Source organism: Hemibagrus wyckioides, linkage group LG21, assembly GCF_019097595.1.
Source record: "Hemibagrus wyckioides isolate EC202008001 linkage group LG21, SWU_Hwy_1.0, whole genome shotgun sequence".
Lineage (NCBI taxonomy): Eukaryota > Metazoa > Chordata > Actinopteri > Siluriformes > Bagridae > Hemibagrus > Hemibagrus wyckioides.
In genome coordinates this window covers 17,439,624-17,460,636 of record NC_080730.1, presented here as the reverse complement: position 1 = coordinate 17,460,636, position 21,013 = coordinate 17,439,624, and the positions used below count along the sequence as shown (strand labels likewise).

General features: G+C 39.3%; 2 protein-coding genes across 2 annotated transcripts; one reads left to right on the top strand and one right to left on the bottom strand.

Moving 5' to 3' along the window:
• Positions 1 to 441: 441 nt before the first annotated feature.
• Positions 442 to 2,940, top strand: fezf2 (FEZ family zinc finger 2). The gene is made up of 4 exons (XM_058373961.1): positions 442 to 1,237; positions 1,522 to 1,656; positions 1,854 to 1,986; positions 2,375 to 2,940. The coding sequence occupies exons 1-4, from the start codon at positions 494 to 496 to the stop codon at positions 2,641 to 2,643; spliced, it is 1,281 nt and encodes a 426-aa protein (XP_058229944.1). The 5' UTR covers positions 442 to 493; the 3' UTR covers positions 2,644 to 2,940.
• A 3,291-nt stretch (positions 2,941 to 6,231) lies between these two features.
• cep15 (centrosomal protein 15) lies at positions 6,232 to 13,734 on the bottom strand. Its single transcript, XM_058372983.1, has 5 exons — positions 13,439 to 13,734; positions 12,561 to 12,684; positions 11,912 to 11,980; positions 9,055 to 11,565; positions 6,232 to 8,125 (listed from the first exon to the last, which is right to left on the bottom strand). The coding sequence occupies exons 1-4, from the start codon at positions 13,483 to 13,485 to the stop codon at positions 11,374 to 11,376; spliced, it is 432 nt and encodes a 143-aa protein (XP_058228966.1). The 5' UTR covers positions 13,486 to 13,734; the 3' UTR covers positions 6,232 to 8,125; positions 9,055 to 11,373.
• Between the last annotated feature and the right edge of the window lie 7,279 nt (positions 13,735 to 21,013).

Here is a 21,013-nt window from a genome sequence, read left to right as displayed (position 1 = left end):
ATGGCCGCGTATAAATGGGCGGTAGCAGAGGGGACAGGAGATGGCGATGGCTTTCCCGTGTCACCCCGAGAGAAAGGAGCTCATCAGAGAGAGTGTGTGGAAAATGTGACAGAGCGCAGTTAGCAGTGAATACACCACTTGCTGTCAGAGGGGGGGAAAAGGTAAACTACAACATCACCTTTTTTTTGGCTGTGCGTTTTTCCACGAGTGAACTTAGCAGCGGAGGGGGGAGTTCTGTCTTATTCTTTCCTTAACGAGGTCTGTAATGTCCTGTTAATTTTGTGTGTACTAGTTAATGAGCATTAATCTGCTACCCCTGGATGCTATTGTTCCTGAGATGGTCATTTGAATGTAAATGGGAGGAGGGAGGGGGTGACACTGTGAAAGCGAGGTGCTTATTAAAACTGATGTAGTGTCCCTGATTCTCTGGCTTCCAGCAGGAGACACCGACGAAGGACGCTGCTCACACCAAGTTCGGCAGGAAAAAGAAGCAATGGCGAGCTCTTTGCCCCTGGACACGGTCATGTCCTGCCCGAGACTTGAGCCCAGGAGTGCGGTCGATTCCTCTCCGAAACCCTTGGCTTTCTCCATCGACAGGATCATGTCCAAGACGACGGAGGAGCGCAGAGGACCGGACAACACCGAAGGGAAGAGAACGACGGGTTTATGCGCGCCTATCCCTTGCATGATTCCCATTCAACCTTTAGCCTACGACCTCCATGCCAAAGCGCTGGTGAACTATTCCGAATTTTGGAGAGCGAATTTCCGGGGTGCGCTGTGCGCCTCGGCGGCGGCAGCGACATGCAAATCCAGCTGCGGTGCGTGCCCTAAAACGGACTTGTTGCCAGGGAATAGGGTTATCAAACCTCAAGTTATCCATCAAGCAATGACCATGCCAGGCAACGCATCACTGTACTATTTCAATTACCTGGATGCTGCGTATCATCAATCCGAGCTGCTCAGCGGACATTTGTTTTCCTCTGTGGTTGCCAATTCGCAGGCGCAGGCTATGACTGCGCACCAGAAGCTGCTGCTGCTTGAGAGCGCAAAACTGGCCGAGAAAGTGCCAACGCCGCAGTACCCACATAAAGAGCGTCTGCCCGGACAGCTGGACCATCTCATGAAGGAGAACCACGCGCTGGGTTCTGAGAAAAACAGCGTCAAGGTGCACAGCAAAGCGAATACCTGTCCCGCGGACGGGAAACCCAAGAACTTCACGTGTGAAGTTTGTGGAAAGGTAAATAACTGGGAGAATATATTAACAAATATGTTCTAATGCATTTCTTCAAACAGTCCAACAAGATCATTTACATCACTGTAATCCAGCAATGCATGCATAACAACCCATGGAAGAGTAATTTAATCATCAAAAGTGGCAAATCATTTTATATTCTGAAATAAAGCTGCACAAAAAAAGTCATTGCATTTTCTTTAGCACCATAATCTGTTCGATTAGTATATGAGCTTTCTTCACGATTCTCGCAAATTAAATCAGTGCATGTTTGGTTTTTTTTCTCGTAGGTGTTTAACGCGCACTACAACCTCACGCGCCACATGCCGGTGCACACGGGCGCCAGACCGTTTGTTTGCAAAGTGTGTGGGAAAGGTTTCCGTCAGGCCAGCACACTGTGTCGACATAAAATCATACACACACAAGTGAGTACCGTAAAATGTGTCATTCCACATATATACCCAGAGCTGCATTTTTAATCTGCATCATTATTATTATTATTACTATTATTATTATTATTATTATTATGAGCGTGATTTTGTATTAGTCCTGAATTAATAAAATGCTTTAACGTCCACTCCGTGTAGCCCCAAATAAACGAATCATAACCACCTCTTCACAGGAAAAACCTCACAAATGCAACCAGTGCGGAAAAGCGTTCAACAGGAGCTCGACGTTAAACACGCACGTGCGAATCCACGCCGGCTACAAACCGTTTGTGTGCGAGTTTTGCGGAAAAGGATTTCACCAAAAAGGTAAGAAGTAAAACTTGTTTTAAACTAAAGTTTAAGGGCAAAGAAATCGGATGCACTAAAGACGGTCAGCCAAAGCAAATGAATAAACATGGCCTCTGCGGCAAAATCATGCACACAGGCTTAGATGTAAATATGATCTGTCACTTAATGCAAAAAAAAAATTTGCAAATTTTCCATGGGTCAAGACACAAGGCCTCTGTCTCTTTGATAATCCGACAGTTTCGGGCTGTTTGGGAGTTTGATTGTGAGCAAGTTTGACAACTTATTGACTTCAGCATGCAAAGCAGTGATTAAGAAAAAAATTCCATCAGATGCAACTTTGAGTTTGATGTGCTGTGTGTGATTTAAAAAAAAAAAAAATTTTCTTCTTCTTCTTCATCATCTTCAGGTAATTACAAAAATCACAAACTGACGCACAGCGGCGAGAAACAGTTCAAGTGCACGATCTGCAGCAAAGCCTTCCACCAGATCTACAACTTGACCTTCCACATGCACACGCACAACGACAAGAAGCCGTTCACGTGCGGGGCGTGCGGGAAAGGCTTTTGTCGGAACTTTGATTTGAAAAAACATGTGCGGAAACTGCACGAAAATAACGCGAGCTGCTTACAGACGGGTGAGGAATCCTCCAGAGTACAAAACAGAGATTCCATTTAAACGGACTTGGGCTACAAACAAAATACGTGGTGTATAAAAAAAAAAAAGATCGGATGAGAGAATCACTTCACAGCAGAATTGTAAATAAAACAGAATAAAATATTATTTAAAAAATATTTGGAAGCATTTTATTCGTCTAGCACTTGTTATCTTGTTTGAACAAATGGATGCATAGTGTGTTGTGTAATTTTATAGCAAGTCTTATGTTAGGGTAGCGTGTTTAAAAAATATTTTTTACATTTCTTTATGCATTATAAAACGTTACTAATCCGTGTTTGCGATCATTAGAGAAATATTACAGACACTTTTGAAAATAAATTTGAGAACACAAATGCTACTATATGCCCATTTAATTAATTATTATTATTTATCATTTATATTAAGTATTGTTATTATAATGGTGTGATCCTAATTATTAATAATATTCAAATCTTTAATTTATTCAGATTCGAATCTTTTATTTTTATTTGTTGATTCGTTTGGTTTACATGTGGACCTCTATTTATATATAAAATATTAATACATGCACACACTTTTGGAATTTAGAGGAATAGAAGAGAGACTCCATCACGTAGCTTCACCAGTCGATGTCGTTTTCAGCCACAGTGCAAGCTACATGATGGCGATTTTCTTATATTCCGCAAATTTCAATATTCCGGGAATTCATGTTAAACATCGACACTATTCACATACTACCGAACAGCACATGCACACAACCTGCACCTTCATAATGCAATGTCGGGACCGGTGAAGCGTATACTGTCGGACGTCCGATCGGCACGCGCACTCGACTTCCGTTTAATCGCTCGAATTATCAGATAAAACATGGACTCTTCAAAGTCTCATTATCTTAATCAAGTAAAGAGGCTCGGGGGGACGCTTCTGCGCATCCAGCCGCGCTCATAAAGTGACTCCAGTCGATAATAAAAGTCCACATTTAATCACTTTAATAAGGCGAAATGTATTCCGCTCGCGGCTCCTGGAACAATATTATCCTAAACGCGCTCGCGGAAACGGTGATGAGAGAGAGAGAGAGAGATCAGCGCGTGATCACCAATCTCCGCGTCCCAATTACTGGGCAACGTCAAGGGAACCGGAGAGAAAGACCAAATACTACCGATTGAATGGACTGGACAGGAGAACGTATATGGATATCTAACATGTTACTTTAAAGGTATAACATGACAAATTAATACTCCTTACTCTAAATGCTTGAAGGGTCAAAGTTCAGAACAATGAGTCGTCATTTTAGTTGGTTATTCATTCCAATTTTGTCTTGGATAATTTAAATGTGCCACTACAGTCACGCCTTTCAATCTTCCTATAAAATTATTATTATTTAAAAAAATAAAAAAGAAAGAATTATTGATGCTGCTCAGATTAATGATGCGTGCTTGGAGACACCGTTGACGCCATCTTGGAAAAGAATCGAAATTTGTCATTAGTGTCACCGTGACACCAGCGACAATTAATAACTCAAGTGACTGACCACATTAAAGCTCAGGAACATTGGTTCATAATTAAAGGAATTTCATTAGTCGCATTTTCCACACAAAATATGAAAACACAATTCAATTCCATTTGAACATTTTGCTGGAAAGAAAGTCGCCATATTTTGAGAATGACCGATGTGCATGAGTAAAAAATAAATAAATAAAAGCATTCATGTGTGTCACTTGCAAAACAAAATGTTTATCCCTGGAAATAAGCTTTCAGAAGTGCAAGTGAACAGTTTGTACTTTTAAATTAGCTTGCTAAAACGTAGATTATATTTAGTAGCCTGATTATACCATAACCAAAAATAATAAAGTACAGACGTTGATTGCAAACCATGGGTATGCATAATAAATAAATAAATATAATTTTTCTTCCAAGGCGTATTTACAACATACCATTTTATTCACGTATTAGTTTATACACTATAAAAAAAAGTCCAAAATATAATAAACACTACAATCATAACGATAAAATATGACTTTCAGTCGCATTTTGGGAAATGCTGTGCTCTGTGTGTGGCATAAAGAGATAACGTTAATAAATTAATTAATTGTGTTAGACATTTATTTTAGAATGATGAATATTTCAACTAAACAACTAATACACACCTTAAAAGGTACGTCATTGTCAAACTACACCTTTTAGTCAAAACAATTTCTTTCATCTTATTTCAGAACATAATTTAAACAGTACATCGAAACTAGCTAAAACTACACTAATTACTTTACCTAGCGTATAGTCTTTAAAATCATCTATACGTCCACATCCCACACTCCAGTAAAACACATCTGCCCTGAAACACATGACACATGAGCTCTGCCTAATTAATGCACCCGACGTTAAAACCTCAAATCACCAATCCAGTGGAAAGTTTAGGCCTATTTATTTATTTACACACCGTGTTCAACTTATTTCGCCATCAAATGAGTGTATGCCTAACTAAATCACACACGAGCGCGCGCGCACACACACACCCCATATTAGATCATTTCAAATCAACAAAAGCAGTTGGTGGGAAGGGTGTCACCAAAAAGCCATGTTTGTGCGAGACGGAAAAGAAGAAGCAACAGCAGCTGTCCATCTTTGAGAAGAGGGGAGAGAGAGAGAGAGAGAGAGAGAGAGAGAGAGAGGAATAAACAACCTAGAGGCGGCCTCGATGCCCTTTTCTCCGCACTTTACCTCTGAAACATCTGAGCAACCAGCTTTGCTCCTAGAAACATGTTAATTGCCGACGGAGCTCATTACGGCGGAGGCCGCGGAAAGGCGGCGAGCAGGGATTTCTGCAGGGGAACAAGAGCGCGTTAATGAACCGTCAACAACGGAGAGGCCGAGATCAGCCCAAAACGGAGGCATTGAAGCCGCCACAAAAGCCTGGTCGACGCAGCAAGAAAAGGAGACCTGGACTTTTTTTTTTTGTTTGGCCAACTCAATCGATTGTAAATGGGAGATTAACGGGGGTAGTGTCGGCGCGTTTCTGCTAAGAGGCGACGAAGAAAAGGTCCCAATTAAGTCCACCAAATGTTAACTACGTCCCTTTTCTCTTTCCCTCTCCCGCTGCCCGCGCGTTTAGACCAAATGAAATTCTAATTAAACCGCATTAAAGCGTCCTCTTTAGGACGCTTTTTTTTTTTTTTTGCAGGAGCGTTGTTCTCTGCCTGCTTGTTGCGCGAGCCTGCCCGAGTAGAGCGACGCCGCTGCTTGGCAACAAAGCGCTCACGAGCCAGCGTCGGGGGGACAGTTAATGAGCGTCATCAAACCCGCGCTCTCCGGTACCGGAACCGACAGCAAGGACACGGAAACAGTGAAGATTAAAAAATGCTTAAAAATAAAATTAAAAAAAAGAAGAAGAAAAAAAAAGTATGAAAAGATATAATGTACATCGCAGTGCTGCCGAGGTTTAAGGTGCAATAAAACAATAATTAAATAAAATGGAAAAAAAAGTTAATGTGTTTACAGATAATAACTACTTGGCAACGGAAGGTCAGAAATCGTGACACTTGGCATAAACAAAAAAACAAAAAAAAAAAACACGAACAAACTTAGGTAAAAACAAACAGGCTTATAGCATTTTTCCAAGAAGGGCCCTTTCCTAAACACTGCAACAAGATGACAAACACCATAGTCAGAAATTAGATTTAAAAAAAATTAGAGGTGTTATAACAACTTAATTAGGACTCCTACTGTGGTTCATGATGTCACCTGGGAAACTTCAAAACCAAGCACTCTACTGAGACTGACCAAAAAAAATCTGTTTTATCTGTATCATTATATCACCAACATGAAGTGTACAGTTGTAATTTTTTTTTCTTAAAAAATTGAACAAGTCGTAAAAGTTACTCTCACCCTGTCACAGTTACAATTCTGGGGAAAAAAAACATTGCTTCTGTCTCTAGTCACAGACAACCACAAATAAAAACATAACACTTTTATAAACATTTACAGATTTGTGTAAGTAGTTGAGTATTGCCCTATAGTTTACCAATTCCTACAATTCAATTATTTAAAAAGGTTGAGGAAAATTCAAGAAATTGATTTTTTTTTGTCTAAAATTGCTCCAACCTTGCTCGATCAAATTGGTAAGAACTTCTGTTCAAACAAAGCAAGTAGAAAAACAGCAGATAACACCATAATACACCAAAACTCAATCAGTTGCACACATGAATTAGACACAACATTAAAACCACTGACAGGTGAAGTGAACATTGATTATCTTGTTACTGTGGCACCTGTCAAAGGACTGGGACAAATCAGGTAGCAAGTGAACAGTCAGTCTTCAAAGTTGATTTGTTGGAAGCAGGAAAAATGGGCAAGCATAAGGATCAGAGCATCTCTAAAAGGGCAGGTCTTGGGGGGGGTTTATACAAATGGTGAGTACCTACCAAAAACAGTCCAAGGAAGGACAAACGGTGAACCAGAAGGTGAGCATCAGAACAGGACCGTGCAGTAATGGAAGATGTGTCCTGGTCTTGTGATGCTCTAGGCAATGCTCTACTGACAAACTTTGGGTGGCTGTTACACCCTAGCTACCAAAACATTGCTGCAGACCAAGTACTGCCTTTCATTGCAAACGTATTCCCTAATGGCAGTGGCCTCATTCCCCAAGTGTTAATCTGATCGAGCATCTCTGGGATGTGTTTGACAAACAAGTCTTAATTATCAAACTGATCTGAAGTCACTGCATCGTTCCAGGACACTTTAGACTCAAGTGTAATTTGCAGATTTAAGTCTTGAGGCCTCCTGAAACAAACATAATGCCAAACAAAGGCTTAAAGATTGTGCACCATTTCTCAATTTTTAACAGAAACATGCTACTTCACATAACTACTAACTTAACAGTTATGGGTAATATTTATAGAGTCAAGAATCTCAGAAAACGAATTAAATGTCAGCTGCTAAGTCAAATTTACTAGTGAAATATATTCATGTTATCGTGAACACATCGCTCAAACTTTTTTTTTCATACATGTACATCCTGTGCTAAAAAGAAAAAAACCCTCCGCAATCTGATATGAATATTTTTGACCTTGCACCAAAATGAGCTTGTCACAAAAAACGGAAAATTTTCACATCTAAAAAAGTGTGAATTAAAGTTACATTGGGAATATCACAATTCAAATCAGATTCTATAAACAAATGGGATCGTACAATATCTAAATGAACAGGTGTCTCACTAAAACATCACACTTCAGTTGTTTATGCTCTTCCAAAACCTCAGAGGGTGCGAAGGCGGCTTCTGATTTTGAGTTGAAGCCATCCTACACACCCACGAGGGCTCAAATCATCAAGGGCACGCTCTGAGAAGGTGCTTTATGGCTTAGAGGTCTCCAGGCAGCAGCATGGGAGCAGAACGTGGGCTCTCTGCCCCTCTGGAATAACATCAATGTCAGTCTCTGGCATGACCTCCGTTCAGAAGCAGTCTTTGGCCCTCGAGGCTAGGCAGCTGAAGGGGAACTTCTGTCCTCTCGCCCAACACGTTACACACAGTCTGTTGAAAAAAAGACGAAGGCCTGACCTCAAAACAATCTGCTCCTCATTCACTAAAGCTCTCAAGTCTCCCCTCCACCTCCTCCTCCCAAATCCCCCATTAGACAACTATCAATGCAGACAGCCTGGCAATTTAAAATAAATGGGAACATAACTAGGGCTGCTTATCCTCCAAGGAGAAAACATCTGTGCAAGGATTCAGTCAACAGAAGTCTATTAAAATGTCCTTTCTGGATACTATTGAAAACTGATCTGGAAACAGTCTCATTGTTTAGCGCCAACGCTAATGCCGAGATGTCCGGTGTTAATCCTCTGACCCAGGATTCCCCCTTCACTTCCACTCCCTTGTGTCACAAAGGAAGGAGGTTAATTAACTCGGACCTGCAGATCTACCCTAAAGCTGATCTTCAGTTTAACACACAGGCTAGGATTCGGGAAGTACAATGCAGGATTATAAGTACAATGTGTTGTTGACTGGCCAAATAACAGGTGGCGTAGGACAGTCGCAAGTGTTTGCAGTCTCAATCAACATAATGTTTTAAAGCAAGCTGTGTGAGACTCAAAAAAATGACTGCTACATAAATATAGTTAATTAAAGTTTTCGTTTTTTTGTGAAGAAACACATGAACAGCAATACCTAAACAAGAAATCGACACGAGACTGTGATGACACACCCCTGTAACGAAATAAAGACATCAAGTTCGGAGAGCTGGCTGAAGCCCAGGTGTGTGTTTGTCCTGCACTCTCTCTGTTCTGTCCTTCACGGCGGTGTCCATGGCCAACCTAGCTCGAGGGCTTTCTTCATGAGTATCCACAATGCATAACTAGTCATTTGGAAAGGCTCCAGATCGTGCTTTTCAAAACCCTTTTAGATAATTCACCATCTTGATAACCACCCCCACCTTGGCACCCCAGACGCTTGTTCCCTACCCGCGACTGGTGCCCTGACCTCCGGGGCAAGAGCGAGTCCCAGCTGAGGAACATGGGCAGCTGCCAAGCAGCGCCACTTCAACCCCGGCCATCCGGATGATCGCATTTGTCAAGCCGCCACTCCGCGTCACCCAGCGCAGGTTTGATCATCGCAATTAGGGCTCGATCCCGGGACCGCCATGTCGCTCGGTACAGAGCGGAATGAGAGACAGAATGTAGCAATAGAAAGAGAGAAATGAGAAAAGAAAAGCCAGATAAAAAAAAGTGCAGTATATTCAATATCCTGAAAGAAAATATTCACAGTCTGTCTGGACACAAATTACTGCACACAGCATCCTAATGCTTACTGTGATCACAAAGTTTCAACTCTGAAAGCAACCCAACACACCTAATCTCATGCCATAGTTTGGCCAGCTCATTCCTATTGAGTTATTGTGAACATATGGCAAGTGGCCGACCTCAAATCAGCCTTCAACGAGACAAAAGAAGAGCAATTACTGTGAACAGAGAAAGCACTCATCGAGGATTTGAGCAATAAAGAAGTCATGACCTCATCGTTATTAAGGGCTCAGGTAAGAAAAAGACGTTACATTCCAAAACAGACCTGCATGCACAAGCTTGACTTAGATAATTACGATTTGCAAGTGATGATCGCACTTGGACATGGCTGGCTACTGGTTTATAAATCTGAGTATGAGGTTTTGAAGCTTGTCACAAAATGTAGCAAATGGTGAATAGAATACATATGAGGTCTATGCATGATTGATGACCGAGGTTCTTAAACTTTTGCACATTTTTAAATGTAATAAATTTCATGCACCTTCTTGGCACAGGTTTACTTTAGGAACATAATCCAATGATTCAAATATTAGGCTCATTATTCAAGTATGTCCAGTAATTTCCTGGCTGTTTAATGGAAACCATAGACACACAGAGGACATTATTTTTAGGTTAACTTGTTTTTAAGTTTGTATTAAAACCACTTAATTGTAGTGACCAGTCAAATTGTCTAATATGTAAAGAATAAACAGTCAATAATTACTCAATTTTTTATAAATTTGATACCAACAATGTCATTTCCACCATGCAAGCAATCTAAAACAAAGAAAAACAAACAAACCAACCAGACCTCTTGAGGTGCTTTAACCCCCAGAGTCTCTGCTTTAAAAAGCTTGAAAAATGTTTTTTTATTTTTACATACACTATATGAAATATTTAACATGTTAAAAATACTTTACAATAAACAATTTAAACACATGTAGGCCTCGATATAAAATTTATGTCAGTATATACTTATATATATATATTTTACTGCATCTTAAATTTTACACTAGATAATTTTCAACATTTTCACATCTGAGATATTACACCATAATCTTTTATCTTCATGATCCCAAAAGAACATACATAAATACATATTACAAATTTATAATATGGGTCGATAAAGTCAATAAATTCATTAAACAGACGAATTATGCCCTGCTGACTATAGATTCTGTACGACTGTAAACTACAAGATCAATTATTTAATTCAGCAAACGTGTGTGAGGCATACGTCCATGACAAACGTGTAGTGGGTTTAAGGGGTTGCTTCATTAGTAGCCTGTACTGCCCCCTTGTGGACAGACTCCTTCAGTGCAGCTTTACACCAACATGCCACGTGCCGTATCATAAAGGACACATCGTAGGTAGACAAAATCTGCTTGCTTTCCAATATATTGCTAGTTATTTAAATTATTTATCTAAGGCACAGAACATTTTATTCCTGAGGTCCAAGTTTATATATGTCTTTTTCCATGTTTTTTTGAGTTATCGAGACATTTTAAAGCTTAAAAGAAGTTTTCACTGCAAGTGTAAAGTTAAAACATTTCTATCATCACAATAAACCAATAAACTACTTGTTTCAAATGCAGAGTGTTTCTTATCCTCGTTACACTTCCTCTCAAGAGCAAATAAATCATCTGCGATCTTTAGATTTTACACAGGAAGCATATGGAAATGTGTTATGAAGGAAATGCCTCCTTCACTTCTGAATATTTTTAAATAGTTGTGTCAGGGTGACAAAATCACAAGTGAACAGGTTGAGCGAATTATTATTATTATTATTATTATTATTATTATTATTATTATTATTAACACTCAGTGTATGCACTATAGGAGTGTGTGTGGAGAGAAAACTAACAGCAGATCCACGATTTCACAGAAAAGATTTCGCAGGAGTGATGATGGAACTGCCAAATTTTCCTAGTTATATACTAGGCTGAAATTACCTTCCAATACAGAGATCCTTGGTTTAACCCTACCTTCTCCTAATTCACATCAGTCAGCAGACCTGGCTTTGGGTCGAGGAGGTCTGCCTTTTCTCTGTACAGGTGAAGAGTCATTTTCTGTATCTTCCTTCTTCTGGACTCCTTGTGAGATCATCTCCTCACTCATCGGGGCTTGACTCTTACCGAGCAAGTAGCTTTCCCATTCTGGAAGCTTCTGCTCCACTGAGGCCCAATAACGAGTCTAAAACAATGAAGCAAAATCAATAAATAATATCAAAAAGGATATGTTTTTAACAGAGATTAAAGTGCTTCTATAAAGTCGCTAAGTCACTCTGGATAAGAACTTTGGCTTGCTGTGAATATAATAAAAATATAAACAGAACAATATAATCCATATATAAAAATGCAGTCATCCATGCAAATGATATGATCTGATGTACATATTTACATTAGTTAAGTCTTATGCATAAATTTACACGGCTGTGTGATGGTGGTGAAATTGCGTCATTGAATAAATGAATATAAATGAACCGAGTTTGGGTTCAGTACAGGGAGTGAGTCCCTTATTTTTCAGAAAACCTGAATACCTGTAGGTTGAGAACATCAGGGTGAAGAAGCCGTCTTGTCTGAAGACGTTCTTCTGCTTTCTGGAAATCCTGTAACAAGATGGTAAACATGAATTAAAAATAAATTATGAATTAACTTAATTTAATTGCCGAACGTTTTCGGAAAATACTCAACCACTTTTGTTTAAAAATTAAAATAACCTCAACCTTTGTTAATCTTTCATCCGCTCCTATGTTTATGTTTATCTTTGTCTCTACGTGCACTACCTCAACCACTGCTACTGCATTTTATGCACATTATGCATCAGGCTGCTATATACATGTTCCAGTTACATACGTTATTAGTTACCTCATTTCATTTTCTTTCATTTCACGTTCTTTTTTGGCGCTACGTTTCCTGTTTTTTTTGTACTGTCTTGTCTCTGCTCTGTTTGCACACTTTGCACTTTATGTGGCTAGGACACACTTCTGTCCTAGCTCCGTGTTGTTGATTCTGTGTTTGTAATTTTATGTAGCACCAGGGTCCTGGTTTCATTTCACTATGTACTGCATCAGCTATATGTGGTTGAAATGACAATAAAAGCTTCTTGAATCTTGAAAATGAAAAGCCCTGCTGTGGTGTTTTTTTTTGTTTTTTTTTTGGAATTTCAGTGAAAAGGCTTCATAGTACCTCCAGTATTTCTGCATTCCTTTCACGTGCAGCCTGGGACAAAGTGGCGCGATGGTTTTTCTTGGCTTTCTGCTGCTCATAGCAAATCTCCATCTGTTGCAGTAAAACAGCTCTCTTTCCCAAACTGCAGGGCAGGAACACGGCGAGACAGACAGGACATGACTCACAAAACACTCAGTTTTCGGCCAAAAAAATATCAGCAAGCGGCTTCGCTGGAACTGGAGCTTACTTTTTTACTTTTTTATATTAGCCGAAACCAGTTCATTTTTGATTATATGCTTAAACATATCAGATGGGAAAACAAGAGCTCAAACCAGTGTATTAACAAGGCTGGAAATGACTTACCTTTAGATGACGTCACACTTTTCCAATCATTACAGTAATAAAACTTCTTCCATAAAAAATCTTTCATACCTTTCTTGCAATTTCAGCACTTTTGAACAAAAAACCTGTCATGAAATACAGCTGGTTATATCTAAAAATAGCATAAATGTCGATAGCATACAGCTACATCTACGTGTGGACTCTGCGGTTTTGAGGTCACGTGGTACACTCATTAACCGCAGGTGATCTCCATTCAATTAAAGATGCTCCTTCTGTCACACCAGAGCTAATACTTGTGCAAATACAACCCTCGCGTTTTTAATTCACATTTTTATATTTATATAGATATAAAAACCACCCAATACTTGACATATAATTTAAACAAAGATTATTTAAGTTTCAGGTTGTAACTATACGAAAGGTGGTTCATGTTTGGGGGGGGGGGGTGTCAATACTTATGCACTACCGGTATGCACTGCTACTATACAGCTATATTTAACCATTTTTAAAACCACTCCTGTGTAAATATTTCTCTCTCTGTGCCCAAGACTTACATTTCTTCGTGTTTCTTGCTGAGTTGAAGCTCATCATGGGACGCCATCGTTAAATGAAAGAAACTTTGTGGCTCCGTTTATCTTCTGCCTCTTTAACCCCTTAGCATCAAGCTAACGTGCTCGCGAGCTCTTGTTGGTTTCCGTTTCAGCCAAATGTTACGAATTAAATAAGACAAAGACTAGAAAATAATGCTACTGGAAATTTTTTAAAGAAAATTAAATGAGTTAGCGTTAAATAAGTGCACATGTAAAAGCTCCTCGTGCATATACTTCCGGACAGCATTGCCTGTGGCCATGGAAACACGCTTCCAGCATTTTTCATTGGCTGTAATGGATCAGCTGATCAAACAGGACGTCGCCATCTGCTGTTCATAACAGAGTATTACAACTTTCTTTCTTTTTTTGGGACGCAAACTTTTCTAGACATCCATCCATCCATTTTCTACTTTTCTAATTAGGGTCACAGGGATCTGCTGAAGCCCATCCCAGCACACATTGGGCGCAAGGCAGGGATACACCCTGGACAGGACGCCAGTCCATCACAGGGCCACACATATAGACAGACAACCACACACACTACTTTTCTAGACAATGTTGCACAAAAATGTTTCGCCGTTCTCCTGATTGTGCTCAATGCAAAGCGATTATTCAGTGTGTAATAATTTATAAGGCGTCACCTGGAATATCTAGAATGATCACAACAGCAGGACTATAAGTAATGTGCCTGCACTGATAGCATTATATTCAATCCGCTTCTTGATGTAGTAATATGCTATCACCAGCAGATGGCGACAAAAGCTTAAAAAAGAAAGATTGCATTCAAGTGCTATAGTCCTACAAGTGTGGTTATAATAATAACAATAATAATAATAATATATATATATATATATATATATATATATATATGATCCAGCTGTTAATAATAATAACAACAATAATAATAATATTAATCATTTTAAAAAATGTTTCCAGGATTAAGGGTTTGCTAGATTGATCAATGGATAAGATCTTTTTACTTTTTTCTAGTTAATTGATTGACTGTTTCACTTTATTGCATTGATTAAATGTAACCCTTTACAACAACTATAAATGTCCATATTTGACATTTTATTAAAATAGAATTGGTTTTGAACCTTGAGTAGCTCTCATGTGACCACTGAACACAATTTATTACAACACATTTAAATCAACTGCGTAAAATTTAATTAGTTCATATAATAAATCTGTGCTGCAAGTAAAAAAATTTTTTTAAAGGAAATGTTTGTTGCTGATATGATCCTTTATTTTAGTTGATGTATGAATTAATTTTTCATGTAATGAAAAAAATTGTACTCAATTGGATATAAAAGCTTGTTACTTTGTACTTGTAGTTATAGTAGAGTAAATTTAATTGAATTTTTAAACCTGTAGCTTTAAATTTTTATATTTATTTGAAGCAAAACTGAAGATGTTGAGGTTCTCTTTTGGAGTGACACATTTGGACAGGATTAGAAACGAGTACATCAGAGGGACAGCTCATGTTGGACGTTTGGGGGACAAAGTTAGAGAGGCCAGGTTAAGATGGTTTGGACATGTCCAGAGGAGGGAGAGTGAGTATATTGGTAGGAGAATGTTGGACATGGAGCTGCCAGGCAGGAGGCAAAGAGGAAGGCCAAAGACGAGGTATATGGATGTAATAAATGAGGATATGAAGCTAGTGGGTGTAAGTTTTGAGGATGCAGAAGATAGGGATAGGTGGAGAGAGATGATTCACTGTGGCCACCCCTGAAGGGAAAAGCCAAAAGAAGAAGGAGAAGATTTTTCTTTTTATGCACAAACAAAAAATAGTTATGATTGTTATAATATTATTTCAAAAAATACTAGAACATACTATAATATTAGACAGGATTCAAAGTTATGGAGGAAATTAAAAATTGTACACATGAAGCTATTATCACATGGTTTGATGCTTCAGCACCTTGTTATGAATAAATATAAGATAGCAGAGGAAAAATATCTCAGCATTCTCATTCACTATCAGTTTCATCTGTCTTTAAAGAAGACGGATATTCTGTCCAGTTCTCTGATGTTAGGCGTGTTATCAATCCACAGCCTCTGAGGGTTGCTCCAAACGTCACTTGCAATGTCATATTTTTGCTTTTCAAGTGTCTTATCGTTCATCAAAGTGTGTTTGTGTGTGTGTGTGTGAGTGTGTGTGTGTGTGTGTGTACCTCAGGGATCAAGGAAAAGCGAAGGACCTTTTTGGGGCAGCAGTCTATCATTCTGTAGAAAAGCAAGGATTTTGTCTAACACACACACACACACACCGGCCTTGTATTTCTATACACACACACGCACACACACACACACACACTCACACACATGCGCACACACACACACACACACACACACCGGCCTTGTATTTCTATACACACACACGCACACACACACACACACACACACACACACACTCACACACACACACATGCGCACACACACACACACACACCGGCCTTGTATTTCTATACACACACACGCACACACACACACACACACACACACACACACTCACACACATGCGCACACACACACACACGCACACCAGCCTTGTATTTCTATACACACACACGCACACACACACACACACACACACACACACTCACACACACACACACGCGCACACACACAAACGCACACCAGCCTTGTATTTCTATTCACACACACACACACACACACTGACCTTTATCTGTGTGTGTTAAAGGCGCCCGTATTGTAACCGAGAATAGAATATAAACGGCAGTAAAGTTCAGCAGGTGACCGGAGTAAACATGATTTTATAAAGCATGCGCTGTAGACTAAATTTAGACTGCCTTCTTTATAACATAAATATAAAGGTGTTACATTTACAAGGTATTTATGACAGCCACTGTTACACCTTGGAAAGACAGAGAGAGAGAGAGAGAGAGAGAGAGAGAGCGAGACACAAAATGAGATACAGACACAGAATAAGAGAAAGATAGAGAGAGACACATAGAAAATATAGCATGCAAAGAAAGAGACACACACAAAAATGAGAGGGACAGAGAGAGACATACAAACAAAAAGAAATAGACAAAGAGAGACACATAGAAAATATAGGATACAGAGAAAGACACACACAGGATAAGAGAGAGACAGAGAGAAAGACATACAGAGAATAAGCGAGAGACAAAGAGAACAAGAGAGACAGAGAGAGACACATACACAGAATAAGAGAGAGACATAGAGACACATACAAAATATAGGATACAGAGAGAGAGAGACATATACACAGAATAAGAGCGAGATAGGAAGAGACACATGCTCAGAATAAAAGAGAGACACAGAGAATAAGAGAGACAGAGAGAGACACATACACCAAATTAGAAAGCGATAGAGAGAGAGATACATACAAAATACAGGATACAGAGAGAGACACACGCAGAATAAGAGAGAGAGAGAGAGACATAAACAAACGCATACTGAATAAGAGAGAGAGACAGAGAGAGACACACTTCAAATGAGATAGAAAGAGAAACACACAGAATAAGAGACAGAGAGAGACACACACCAAATACAGGGTACAGAAAGAGACACACAAAATAAGAGAGAGACAGAGAGACACATAAACAGATGCATACTGAATAAGACAGAGACAGGGAGAGAGACACACACATCAAATGAGATAGAGAGAGACACAGAGAATAAGAGAGAGACAGGGAGAGACATAGAGAGAACAAGAGAGAGACACAGAGACTAAGGTATAGAGAAAGACACAGAATAAGAGAGAGAGAGAGAGAGAGAGAGAGAGAGAGAGAGAGAGAGAGACATAAACAGGTACATACCGAATAAGACAGAGATGGGGAGAGACACACACATCAAATGGGATAGAGAGAGACACACACAGAATAAGAGAGAGACATGTCTAGAATGAGAGAGACACAAACTGAATACTAATAAAAAGAGAGAGACACACACAGAATGAGCGAGGAAGAACAGGGGAGAGAGTGAGACACACTCACAGAGAATATGAGAGGGAGAAAAACAATAAGCGAGAGAGAGAGACACACACAGAGGGAATGAGAGACCGAGAGAGACAGAGAGATGATTATTTCCCTGCTGCCTTTGTGGTTTCATTAAAGTTTCTATGATTTATCAGCTGACAACATTATTATGCCGTGAGAGAGAGAGAGAGAAGTCTCTCTCTCTCTCTCTCTCTCTCTCTCTCTGTGTGTGTGTGTTATAAAGGTGTTATGAGTTTTACACATCATACTGAGGATAAAATATAACATCCACACGCCTGCCAAATGTATTAGAATAAACTTTCTCCATACTGACGCTTGTATTAAAACGGGCCTCGTCTCCTGTTGGGGATTTGACAGATATTAGATTATTTACTGCATGATGGATGTGTTTACTTCAACACATGAACGCCTGCAGTGTTTTCACCGTGGACCAGTTAATATCTGATCATTTCTGAAAGCATTTCTCATTGGTATTCTTTATTTATTTATTTATTTATTTTTGTATTTATTTATTTATTTATTTCGGGCACAGATCCATATAAGCCAGATCTCTGTGAGCTGGCTACGTACTGACAGGAAACAAGCCGTCAAGTCTGTGTTTATGGAACGTATTCGAAATACGTGAACGTTTAATAAACCACATAGACCGGCGGTAGCTCCGTTATCTGGAAAGACGGATTAGCTGTGAAGTGTCCGGCTTAGCGCTTTCGTGAACACATCAACCAGGGGGAAAAAAAATAAATGTCTGGATGTTTAGCATGCTAATTTTCTGGCCAGCAATGCTTCCTGGAAAAAATATATACATTTCCGGTTCTTTTTCTGATTATAACTATGTGATTAGACAGTGATTGTTTTTCAGTGTAGCACGTCTGCAACACTGTGATGAATGTGAAATGCAATTAAACTACGAATTACATTCACGTCTGAGTCAATTCTTAAAAATATTCCCACCAAAGAGAGATAAAGCGAGAGGAATGGAGGAATGGAATATATGTTTGGCTTTTCAGTGTGATCTGTCTGTGTTTTTTTCCCTTTTCTCCATAAATATGGGGTGTTAACTCTGAAGAAAAAAAGCACGGCAACACTATAAAACACTAGCCACTGACTGGCGGTCAGTCAAATACACTGATGACAATCGATTACACATAACCACGAGTTCAACCTCCATTTTTTGGCATAATGTGTGTTTATTTTTTGGGCCATTTTTTTGGAAAGTCATAAAATCCCCTTGTGCTCATTTCTCAAAACCTAGTTTTTTGGTATGCACCGGGGCTGGGCAAGCTCTGTGTACTTCCTGGTTGGAAGGGGTGGGATGCCGCTGCTGGTTTGCACTTTGTACTTCCTGTCTCTGATGGGCCGGGCCCCTCGGCACTTCCTGCCTGGCGGGGTGGAGGGCGCTCTGTGACCTTGCCTCGCGTGTTTTTCCTGCTGCTTTGTCCCAACAGAGCCGTTCTAAGATGGAGGACACGGCGCTCCATCCAGCCAGGTGGAGGAGAGGAAACACACAAGGAGAAGCTCATGTGCAAGCATCATATATCTCATCACACAGTCTAGAACTACTTTCTGATGGAGCTGTAGCGTAAATCTTATGTGGGTACTTGTGTTCAATGACATGAACTGATGAAATCAGAGAACTGGCTTGTCTTTAATTTTTGTCTTGACCAAATGGTGGCGCCAAAATGAATTTTTATTTTTTATTTTTTTTATGAATCTGGAAGACAAAATACCCAGAGTTTACTTGTCTTTTCTTTTTACATTTTGAATAAGGACATTTGGGAAGTAAACAAATGACAAATAAACATCCTTAGGGTCATTTTTACTTTATAGGCTTACAGTTTTTTACTCTTCAGATATGACTAGCATCAATATACTAATAGCATCAATTACCTGCTAGTTAGCAGAAGAAAAAGGGGAAAGCTACTTGTTTCTCACTTAGATTGAGTGACAAAAAGATGACAAAAGAAGTCAGTTTTCTCAGTTGTTTTTATTTGAACTATGCTGAATTTACAGTAAGGTGACATCATTCAAAAAATGAACCCAGCTTTTCCCATCATGCCCTCTAAATCATATTTCCTCACACACAAGCAGTAGACTTTCAAGGACACCTTTGAGGCATTTCTACTCGAAGGCTTTAGCATTGCAGGAGGGAATTTTCCACTCTCGCTATTTCAGCTCTCGTTTATTCCTGCCTCTTCCTGTTTCCTGTCTCTCTCAACACACTTCCCTCCCTGCCTTTACCTATCAGGAGCAGATGAAGTTTCTGGCTGATAGGCAGAGAGAGTTTTTGAGTTGAGATTGAACAAACAAGTGACATCTAATCAGCTCTGCTTGCAAAACAAGCGTGCTTTTAACATTTTTTAGGATGTCACATGTAGCCTTTCATTTAAACAGCCATCTTACAGAATTACAGTAAAAGTTTGGTTGTACCTTCCAAAAACATATTTCATATACAATCTTGTTTTCAGACACAAATGTGTCCTGTAATAATAACTTGGTTTACAATCTTAGCAGATGTGTTAACAAAGGTCTTAAACTGAATAAAGGGTTATTTCAGTGGAATTGTGTGCAACAGCACCACCTGTGGTCATAAGAAAAATTGCTGTTTTGAAGTAACATGAAGAGTGAAGCTGGGGCTGATTTCTTTCTAGATCAAGCTGTAGATTTTGAGAAGGCTTACATCAAACATCGCAGGTGTAATGAATGCAATTGTGGTGTTTTTGTCTGAAATTGCGCATAAATTAAACAAAATATCAGATCTGCCAGAATTGTACAGTTTGGGTAGTTGGGTTTTTTGTTGGTGGTGTTGTTTTGTTTTTGTGGGGTTTTTTTGAAGGAGAAGAAACACTGGATGGAACCCAGCAGATATTTACAGAAATATATTTTTTTAACTTTAAACTAAAAAACACAAATGAAACTACACATCTGACCTTAAGTGTTATTTTGTGTGAAGTACAAATAAAAAGATAGACTTTATAAAATATAGCTTTTATTCAATCTTAGCCTCCCATTTACCTGGTCATGGCATGAAAATTGAGTTTCTAAAAAACATTGGAGCTCAAATGTTTAAATGTTAAAATGAGCATCTCTCTCGCTCTCTCTGGGAGTCTGTATAGGGAAGCGGGGTATATCCTTCCTCCCTGCGGAGGCCATGTCATGGGTGGAACAGTCATTGTGAGTCCTGTTTATTCCACTACACCCATACACTTTTAGCATTAGCATTCCACTGACACACAGAGAAATGCAGTTTTATAAATTCACCCTGGGGATCATTTGGCTTGCACTTACGTTTACCGAAGGTGATGTTTTCTTACTCCTCTTCACCAAAGCAATATAGCACTTGTTAATGAACCTGCCTGACTCACTAGAGTGCACAGAGGCTATTATCTCTGGCTTAATGATGGGACTGGGGTTAATCATCCTGCACTTACGCTCCATCTAATTGCCCTGACTCAGAAGTGTGTTTTTTTTTATATGTTTCTCGTAACTAGATAATGGCCAGCACAAAGGCAAATGCGGTTTACTATTTATTGCTAGGCCGATTAAACATGCCTGC

Coding starts and splice junctions, on each gene's coding strand:
- fezf2 (XM_058373961.1), top strand. CDS start 494: ATGGCGAGCTCTTTGCCCCTGGACACGGTCATGTCCTGCCCGAGACTT. Junction 1,238..1,521: donor CGTGTGAAGTTTGTGGAAAG/GTAAATAACTGG, acceptor TTTTTCTCGTAG/GTGTTTAACGCGCACTACAA. Junction 1,657..1,853: donor ATAAAATCATACACACACAA/GTGAGTACCGTA, acceptor ACCTCTTCACAG/GAAAAACCTCACAAATGCAA.
- cep15 (XM_058372983.1), bottom strand. CDS start 13,485: ATGGCGTCCCATGATGAGCTTCAACTCAGCAAGAAACACGAAGAAAT. Junction 12,685..13,438: donor AGCAAGAAACACGAAGAAAT/GTAAGTCTTGGG, acceptor CCTGCCCTGCAG/TTTGGGAAAGAGAGCTGTTT. Junction 11,566..11,911: donor CTGATGTTCTCAACCTACAG/GTATTCAGGTTT, acceptor TCATTGTTTTAG/ACTCGTTATTGGGCCTCAGT.